The sequence below is a fragment of the Acinonyx jubatus genome, chromosome A1 (assembly GCF_027475565.1).
Source record: "Acinonyx jubatus isolate Ajub_Pintada_27869175 chromosome A1, VMU_Ajub_asm_v1.0, whole genome shotgun sequence".
Lineage (NCBI taxonomy): Eukaryota > Metazoa > Chordata > Mammalia > Carnivora > Felidae > Acinonyx > Acinonyx jubatus.
In genome coordinates, this window is record NC_069380.1 from 84128791 (window position 1) to 84139323 (window position 10533).

A 10533-nucleotide genomic window follows, 5' to 3' on the forward strand; every position below is an offset into this window, starting at 1 on the left:
TTTTCAAATGAACTGTTTGAAGAGATTCATGACTTTCTGATCATGTGAGGTTAATGTGAAAACTGTGTGGGAATGCATAATAGTAACCATTATAGTAATATTTGATCACAATGCTGGACACTGAGCATAACAGTAGTGAATGCTAGGTATAGTTCTTGTCCTAAAATGCATAGCATTCTGTTTAGATAGATAAAAGTAATTACTACAAACCTGAAACCTGTGTGACAGCCCAGCTTAATGGTCATATGATGGGGTTCTGAAATCACAGCCATGGAGGTGAAATGGATTGGTAGACAGTGGAGTTCTAGCAAAATCCCTTTTAAGGAGACTGTAACAGGTTACACCTTGAGGAAGAGGAAGACATGGAACAAAGTTAGGAAACATGTTTTTTCCTATGGAGCCCTAAATTGGGAGAATCTTCATAATTCATAACTTCCAAATATAACTTCTAAAAATGAGTTCTATTTTGGTTTTCACCAAGGGAAAGGATCGGAATAGAGAAAGCCACAACTATTCTCTTCTTCCTCAAAAGAAATTATAAAATACATTTTCTCACAGTAGTTTTGCCTGTGTATAATTTCTCAGCTCCTCCTGTACGTTATGTGATTCATTCTCTCAGATGTGCCTCATTGAGAATAAATTGTCAGGTCATAATGTCTGTTTATTTTATTAGCTTTTAGGATAAATTAAAAATCATATGAACCCAGTTTCTTATCTGTTCTTCAATGACTTTGTAGCCTCCAAATTCTCTATTCCTTTTGGAAAGGGCCTTCACTAGGCTTCAGTATACAGTGAGAAAGTTTCATTTACAATACTCTTTTTGAAAAGTAATGATTCTTACAGATTTTGCTACCGTTCATGAATAACAGCCGATACTGTGTATTTCCCATATTCATTCATTCATTCATTCAAACATTAACAAAGTACCTCAACTACTTATTATATGCCACTATACTGTGTTCAAATACCCAGAGTGAATTAAGTATTTATTCTGAATAATTTCAACAAAAATTTATGAAAAGCATGAATATAGGTTAACTACACAGTATGTATATGTATAATCTTCAGAGGACCCTAGGATGCATGTCATTTTAATTGCATTCAGAAAGAATACAGCTAGCTGGACATCTATATTAGGCACTAAACACCAATTTCATTTTACCTAAATGAGAAAGGTTCAGAGACTCATTCGTGAATTTGCAAATCTAATAGTGTTGAAAGAGAATATTACTTTTAGATCATAGGAAACTATTCCTGCCAGAACAAGAATACAATATACATTTACCAATAATTTGAAATAAAATTTTAAAAATGTAGAAATAAAATGGTGTGAGATCCAAAACAACACACAAGTAAGACTACCAAGAATACATAAGGGAATATTAGACAAATGAAAAAAAATATTCCTTTTTTAATAAAATGGACTCATAAATATGAGACCTCCATCCATACATCCACACAAACTTATTTTGAGTATCTTATGGATCTTGCCCCTATCCAGGGCTCTTTTAGCAGTTAATTAATAGTTCCCATCTCTGACATAGACCTCACGTGAAATAATTAGAAGTTTGGGGGATAAATCTTTCATATTTATTAGACAGACACATTATGGTGAAATCATGTTTGCACTTAAATCATAGTCATCAACTGAAAAGTAATAAAAACAAATAATGGAGTACATATGCTCCTGATATCACAGGACAGAATATTTATAGATTTAAAAAAATTGCCTAAAACATTTTAGCCAAGTTTTCACAGAAAATAATTAATTTTACTTGAAGTACATCATCCTTTTAGTCTTAAAACTTCTCCTGGGAACAAAAAGTTCTCTTTGTACATGGGAGTCTCAGAAGAATAGACTCATTAAAAAAGTTTCACAAACACAGAGAGAATGAAAACATGACTCCTTCCCACCCAGTCAAGCTCCCTGTGGGCACATAGGCTGAGGAGCTGCTTTTAAAACTATGTTAGCCTCCAAAACTATGCATCTGGAATGCATGGTGCTGTGGAATTGTCCTGTGATACTTTGTCATCACAAGGGGTTGGGACTGAACAGTTTTTATGGAAATCCGTGTTTCCTGGGCCCAAGAGTTCAGTTTCAAAAGGAAAACCAGTGGTACAAAGATAGAAATTTCTTCTGCCTTTTCTTCATCAAAGCCATTTTTATTGGACAGGGGGCACTTCTTGTAAGAAAGACTATGGGGTAATAGAGGAGGTTTACTGTGTTTGGAAAGAAGATGAGGGACTTAACAAAGTTATTCCCTGTGTCAAATCATTTCTAGTAAGAAGAACAAATGCACCCACATCAACTGTTTTACATTTGTGTGAAAGTGAGATGCTAGGGAAGTTAGAAGAATATTGTATGATTAGAAGTAAACTTGACATTTTGCTTTCAGAAAGTCAAGACTAATTTATTTTAATAAGAAATAAACTTCCATGCTCTCACACATCTTTTGTTGGGATGTCAAAAATTTCTCCATTTCTATAATATCTACTTTCCCCCTTTTTTTTTCTTAATGTCAGCCCAAACATTCAATGTCTAGATTTGCTTCAACGCAAACTTCATCAAATAGTTCTTCAAACTTAGGTAACAAGTGGATTTCTTACCCATTGTGAGAGAGCTTTTCTTTCATTCTATCCCTCCCTCCCTCCCTCCATCTCATCTCTGCTTCTGATATTCATGCCTGTTGCCTGAAGTTAGATTATCAAGAACACTGCCTCACTTGCTGCTATCACTAAAAATATTAAACGTATATTTGTTAGCCTGGGGCTCTGTCTAGTTTACATTTCCTTCTAATCCTCTGATGTTTTATGTCTCCTGAGGATGGGTGGTTAAAAAGAATTTGAGATTATGGATTACGGATAGAATATGCCCCATATGAATATCATTTGTGACAGTTAACTTTTTTCCCTTATAGCTACTTTACAGAATTAAATAAAAATAATTATATGAATCTCTAATAAATTTGACATATTATTTGATGTTTTGCTCTGTCTAAATAATGGTATACTAGCTAACACAGTGAAATTATATTTATTGCTTTGCTAAAAATGAGACTCTTTAAAAATAGACATTATATTTTAAATATTATATTTGAAATATTTTGGCCATTTCTAAAATAAAATCCAATCCAATATTTTGGCTGTAATTCAGCCTTCCTTATAAAAAATTTTGCAATATTGATTCCACATAGGGGATTTGGCCTAAGATTCCATTAATAATGTTGTTTATATTTTCTATAATGTATTTCTAAATAGTTAATTTACTCATGTACAATTAATTACTTCATTCATTCTGAAATATATAGAAAATATTATGTCAAATTCTCTTACTATCATATTATTTTTATTTCTGCTTATATTTCTAAAAGTTGCCTTCCAGAAATTTGATGTGATCTCTCATGTCATATAGTTTCATGACATTTTAAACTGATTTTTGACTAATTTTGTAATCCTTCTATTGATAAGATTTTCCACCATTAATATTAATGATTTTCTGCCATTAATATTAAAACAAATATTTCAATTGCTTACATATGTTTCTTAAAATATTTATACCATTTCTTAAAATATTTATACCAGTGCTTAAATTTTTTATATCCTGAGCCATTTTATGTTTCTGTGTTTATGGAAAATTGTATTGGTTTTACATTCCAGTCCTAGATGTATAACAGTACCAATTATATATTAATGTTTATTAGTGCCATTCTTATTATTACAGATTTATGATTTTTATTTACACAATTTTTGAGTTTTTTTTGTTTTTTGCTGTGTTTGCCTTGTTATTGAACATGTAGATTATGTTTATCTTTATCCCTTTTTTTGTGGAGGAAATCACTTTTTATACCTCTGATTTTTGCAAGGTGTATTATCTTGAAGAATATATTTTCTCTCTATAATTGTATTATGGTGCTTATTTTTTATAAGATAATTTCTCAGACAGGAGGATTCTTTATATACTTTTTCTGCCAAGTCACAGTATGTCTTTTCTGTAACTAATTCAGACACAAACCTTTAATCATTTTCTAGTTCTCTAATATAACATTTCAAAAACATAATTGAAAAAAAATCAACACTTTTGAAAATAATAACACATACTTGTATAATTTTCAGAAGCAAAGGTTCAAGAAAAGATTCACCTTAATGGAATTCAGTACAATGTAATGAAAACTAAGGCTAGAAAGGAAGAGCAAGTTGAAATCTATAAGATAACTGGGATTTAAATAAAAATTTAAAAAGGAATTTAATTTGCAAACAGAATAAGCTGATTCTTTTTATTTTTCTGCCTTACTGGCCATTGGAGCACTGGAATCTCAGGTGAGAAAATGTGGCTGCAAGATGTGCCCACTATCTACGTGGCTCTTGAAACCTAGATGCACCATTGGCTTGAAGCTGGAGTCTGTACTCTCTATGTGCCCTTGTAACAATGGGACAGCCCAATCCTCACGAGACAAACACTGGAAGTAAATTGCTTCTATAATTACAGGTACCAACTAATCTTTCATTTGTGTATTTTATCAGAACACTTACTGGACAAAGTTCTTATTGATAAAATATACAGTTGTAATTATATATTTAGCACAACCCACCAAAGTGTTACAGAATATAGAAAGGAAAGATGGAGTTATCAAAATTGATTTTCATAGCTCTTCAGCTGTATTTTTGTAGGATATGGTGTACCCAATCATAATATCAATTGTCTTGCTCAATTTTGCTAGAAAAAGTAGCTAAAATTTTATTTTAAATTTCTCCTTGATTTCTTAATTTGATGAATGATTCACCATTCTTTTCCCTATGCTATAACTCTCTATACAGTAAAAAAGACACAAACATGGAAAGAGGGAATTGGATATTGGTGACTGAGATTATTCTTGTGGAGATACCAACCACCAGAGCTCTTGGGGGTCTCCTGTTCTTTATTTTTTCATTGGCTTACTTGGTGACAGTCCTTGGAAACAGCCTAATCATTATGCTGATTCTCATGGATTATAGGCTTCACTCACCCATGTATTTCTTCCTCAGAAATCTCTCCTTCTGTGAAGTATTAACCACAACTCGTGCTGTTCCCAAGATGCTGGCAGGCTTCCTGTCAGACAGAAAGAACATATCCTTTGGTGGATGCTTCACCCAGTCTTATTTCTACTTCCTCTCTGGATGTACTGAGTTTATCCTTTTTGCAGTCATGTCCTATGATCGCTATGTGGCCATTTGCAGCTCCCTTCAGTACCCAACAATTATGACAAGCTCACTGTGTGTGCGTCTTGTTATCCTCTCCTGGGTGGGTGGTTTTCTCCTCATTCTCCCGTCCACTGTCCTTAAGGTGGGGTTGCCATACTGTGGCCCCAATGTGATTGATCACTTTTTCAGTGACAGTGCCCCCCTCCTCCACTTGGCCTGTGCTGACATCCACATCATTGAGCTGTTAGACTTCCTCAGCTCCCTTGTCCTGCTCATCAGCTCCCTCTCACTCACTGTGGTCTGCTATGTTTGTGTCATCTCCACCATTCTGAAGATACCCTCAGGTCAAGGTCAACGCAAAGCCTTTGCTATGTGTGCCTCTCACTTCATTGTGGTCTCCATGGGCTATGGGATCTCCATTTTTGTGTATGTCCACCTCTCCCAGAAAAGCAGCTTACATCTCAACAAGATCTTCTTTATCCTCTCTAGTGTTCTCACACCCCTCCTGAAACCCTTCATCTTCGGTCTACGGAATGAAACCATGAAAGATGCTCTGAAGGACAGCTTGGCCAAGGACCGGAACTTCCTCAAGGGGATGAGGTCCAAGTGACATGATCTGTGAGAGTCATTTTAATTCTGGGAACCTCAGCTGCATCCATGTTTCCAGCAAAGCCCCATGATGTATGTAAATTAACAAATAGTGTCTGCTATGAAAGTATTTTAACTTGATAACCAAATATACAGGTTTCATGTGTATGTTAGATTTTGAAGATTTTGTTACAATAATTAATATTTTCATTTATAAGTGCTAATAGAAGGTAATGATGGGTAGGAGTAATAGAGGTAGTAGTATACTATTTACTAAAAATCCAATTTCAGATATCACTTGGTTAAAAATACATATATCATCTATATGTGTGTATTTGAGTTCATTTGTTTGGATTGTGTAAAATAAAAAAAAAATAGAACACTCTTGCACTCCACAAACACACAAAAAGACAGAAATTCCACCTTGGAATAGAATTTGAAATATTTTAATATAAGCTTAAACTTCATCTTTCTTTGCAAAAACATAGGCACCATTACTTTTTCTTTATTCTTCCTTTTAGTAAAATTGTATTTATATCATTGCTATTTAAGGCTTCTAAATGAAGCACTTAAAGATATATATATATATATATAGATATATCTATCTATCTATCTATCTCTTTCTCTATATATATATTTAAGTGTTTTATAATTTAGTCTTACTCTTATTCAGGAATACCTAAATCATTTATAAAGACACATGGACTGCAACAATATATGATAATTGAAGAACAAATTAAAAAAAAGAAGCAAATTTCAGATATGGATTTGACAAGGACAAAGAGGACAATATATTTCTCAAACCAGGAAATAATAATTTGGTGACTGGTAACACTAGAAATTCTGATTCAGAAAAAATTGAGTTTATACAATATCCAGGAAGTTTTCTATACTTCTAGACTGCTGACTAGAGATAGCAGAGAAATGGAAATTGAACATGAAGGTGGATTCATAAGAATTTTCTAAACTGAGAAAAAGATGGAGACCAATGAGAGAAAGATGAGTAGCCCCAAAGGGAGACTTGTCACAATATGATATTCTTTACGAATATTTATATTCCCCAAGTGGAGACATGTTGTGAGAAAAAAATATGAAGAAAATAGTGATTAAGTTAATTCACAGTTCAGATTTTTAAAGTGATAGATTTCCAGAAAAACAAACAAACAAAAAAAGTTAGCAAATCTCACTGAAATCATAACAAAGTTAATAGCATCTAAGCATATCCTAGTCAAGTTGCTATAAGCCTGCCTTAAAGATAAAATTTGCAAGTAACCACAGTAAGAAAGGGCACAATGAATACTGAGAGAAATGGCTAAATTGAGTTTCTGTGAAAAACTGGCTGGCAGATAGCAAGAGAAAAATACACTTTATGGGGTGAAAAAATAAAAAAATAAACAAGACAAACTCAGGAATCCAAACATCCATATTCTTCAAAATTATGATAAAATAAGTTTTCCCTGATTAAAATAAAACAAAGCAGAAATAATTTGTCACCAGTATATGTAGATGACAGGAAATATTAAAGGATATCTTCAAACTGATGGGAAATTATTCCAAAAGGAAACATGGATTAATTAACTTGAGCAAAAAGCACCAGAAATGAAAGATTTTGGTTCCATTTTATCATGTCATCTAAAAAACAAGAAAGTAAGCATACACAAAAATAGCATAAAAGTCTCTAATGTGCAATAACAGAATTAATATACATGATAAAAGTTGAATGATGATTATTATATTTGTAAAATAAACAATAGGAACAGAAAGTATCAGCAGGTTCAGGAAGTGAACACTTGAAATCTCATGTCTGTTTCAGAGGGAAGAAGAGGCAAGTAGGAAGTATGGATGTACAGTGACAGTATGTGGAAGAAAGGAAAGGGAACACTAAAATAATGTGCCATCAACCAGAAGAAGAAGAAGGAGAAGAAGAAGAAAGAAAGAAAAGAAAGAAAAGAAAAGAAAAGAAAAGAAAAGAAAAGAAAAGAAAAGAAACAAGAGGGCAGGAAAAGGATAAACTGAGGAACAACACCAGTAGCAATCAGGATGAAGGGACAATAAGTTTTCAGGTAGATTTAAAATCTGAATCAGAAATTTAATTAAATAAGAATAGACTTAAAGCCCCAACACCAAATAATGGCAGAAATTGTCAGACTGGATAAAGAAGAATTTGAATTACACTGTCTATAAATGATGTGTTGTAAAGAGAGATACACATAAAAAAAATAAAGGATAGAAAGGAGGTGCCAAGATGGCAGAGCAGCATGGAAGTTCTCTGTTTCTCTCAACCAAGAAATACAGCTAGATCAGCACCAAATCATTTTGCATACATAGAAAGTTGATCTGAGAATTAACACAATGATCTGCATAATTTGAGCCCCAGAACTTGGCAGGTATGTGGCACAGGTGAACTGGGGGAGAGATAAGACACAGAAAGTAGGGAGCTCTTTTTGTGGAGAGTAGACAGAGAAAGGAGGGGGAGGAGTACAAGAAAAAGACTCCCTCAAAAGTGGCTGCAGAGAAAGAGAAAGAATGGAAAGACCTACAAGTGACTGAACAAGAAAGGGAGAAAGGAGAGGGTTTCAATACCAGTAAGAATCTATAAACAGCGGAGAGCAGAGTTGGAAATTCTGCAGCTCAGTGCCTGGTGGTGCTCTGGTTGGGAGGAAGGGTGGATCCCCCGGAAGTAGGTAGCAAGGTCCAAGAGGTCTGCTAGCCACAAGGGGAGAAGTGGTTCCTGTGCTAGGAGGGAATTTGGTAGAATTTGCCTCCCCAGAGGCAAAGATCCTAGCAGACCCCAGAGAACAGTCATGTTTTCTGATATTGGGACAAAGATGCCAGAGTGTGGTCAAACCTGGTACCAGCTGTGTGTTGCGATTTACCATAACCCCTGAACCTCTGTTGCTGTGCAACTGTAAGAAAATTTTCTGGGGCAAGCCAACATGTGGCTACAATCTCTGAGGCTCTGCAGCAGCATGATCACACAAACGTTCCCCCGAGGGCAAGCCAATACCTGGCATTGCTCTGCGAGACCCTCCCCCAGAGGGTCCCAGCCACAGGGTGTCAGAAATGAGGGGGTTGGAAACACAGCCCCATCTAAGATAAATGTCAGGAGGGAGGTACTGCCTGGCAGGTTGATGGCTTGGATATGGACAGGGATAGTGTAAAAGCAGGGAGTGGACAGAAGCTGGAGACAATGAAGTGGTGCTTGATTGTCAGTAGGTGAGATTGCAATGTTCCTATGCCAGAGATGGGGAAAGCTGTGTGCCACCGTTTTCACCTCTCCCATGCATGCACATAGACGGACCTGCACATTCACAAAACGCAGATCCACCCCCATTAACTAAGCAGCAAGTGAAGAACGGAACCATTACACAAAGCCCCTTCCAACTGCATCAACCAAGCCTTAGAGGACCACCACAAGTCTCTCCACCTGCATAGTGTATGGACAATAAAATGCTCCATAGTTTGACTTCTAGGGGAAATAGATGGAATTTCATTTGAATTTAATTCTGTTTGCTGGCCTATCTATTTGTTTCTTTTTGTTTTTCTTTTCTCTTATTTTTGGATACAAAAAGAGAAAAAAATATTTTTAATTTTCATTTTCATAAAAATATTTTTATTTTTTTCTATATTTTTTGTAATTTTTAAAATTTTATTTTACTTTCTTCATCTCATTTTATTCTATTTTATTGTATAAATCTTTGTAAATTTTGTAAATGTTTTCTTACTTTTTTTTTTCTTTTCTTTTCTCTCCCTTACTTCTCTATCAAGCTTCTTTCAACAAACAGACCAAAACACACTTAGGATCTAGCTTCTTTTATGTGACTTTTTTGTTTTTCAAATTTTTAATTTTTTAAAAATTTTATTAGTTCATTTTCTTCTATTAAAATGACAAAATGAAGGAATTCGCCCAAAAGAAAGAACAGGAATAAATGAAAGCCAGGGACTTAATCAAAATGCCAGAATTAGAATTTATAACCAGGATAATAAGAATACTAGTCTGGGTTGAATAAAGTAGAGAAACGCTTTCTGCGGAGATAAAAAGAAGTAAAATCTAGTCAGGATGAAAATAAAAATGCTGTAACTGAATTGCTGTCTTGATGATTACCATGGTGGCAAGGGTGGATGAAGCAGAGCAATAAATCAGTGATATAGAACACAATATTATGGAAAATAATGAAGCAGAAAAACAAGAGGGAAACTGAGGCAAAAGAGCACAATATAAGAATTGGATAACTCAGAATAAAAAGTACATGAAAGCCAATTAAAATCATAACACCATAGCCCAAAATCTCTGGGATGCAGCAAAGGCATAAGAGGGATGTTTATAGCAATTCAGGCCTTCCTAAAGAAGGAAGAAAGGTCTCAGATAAACAAAGTAACCTACACCTTAAAGAGCTGGAAAAAGTATAGCAAATAAAACCCTAAACCAGCAGAAAATGGGAAACAATAAAGATTTGAGCAGAAATTAATAATTAAAAAACAAACAAACAAAAACAGAATACAGTAATGGGACCAGAAGCTGGTTCTTTGAATAAATTAGCAAAATTGATAAACCCCCAGCAAGCCAGTTTGATCAAAAACAAAAGGACCCAAATAAATGAAATCAAGAATGAAAGAGGAGAGATCACAACCAACACTGCAGAAATGTGAACAATAATAAGAAAATATTATGCACAATTATATGCCAATAAACTGGTCAATCTGGAAGAAACAGACAAATTCCTAGAAACATAAACTACCAAAACTGAAATAGGAAGAAATAGAATA

At 34.4% G+C, this 10533-nt stretch overlaps 1 protein-coding gene across 1 annotated transcript; it reads left to right on the forward strand.

The window, feature by feature from the left end:
- The first annotated feature begins 4831 nt into the window (after nucleotides 1-4831).
- Nucleotides 4832-5788, forward strand: LOC106974596 (olfactory receptor 6M1-like). Its single transcript, XM_015071848.2, has one exon. The coding sequence runs from the start codon at nucleotides 4832-4834 to the stop codon at nucleotides 5786-5788; it is 957 nt and encodes a 318-aa protein (XP_014927334.2).
- Nucleotides 5789-10533: the final 4745 nt, after the last annotated feature.

Coding starts and splice junctions, on each gene's coding strand:
- LOC106974596 (XM_015071848.2), top strand. CDS start 4,832: ATGGAAAGAGGGAATTGGATATTGGTGACTGAGATTATTCTTGTGGAG.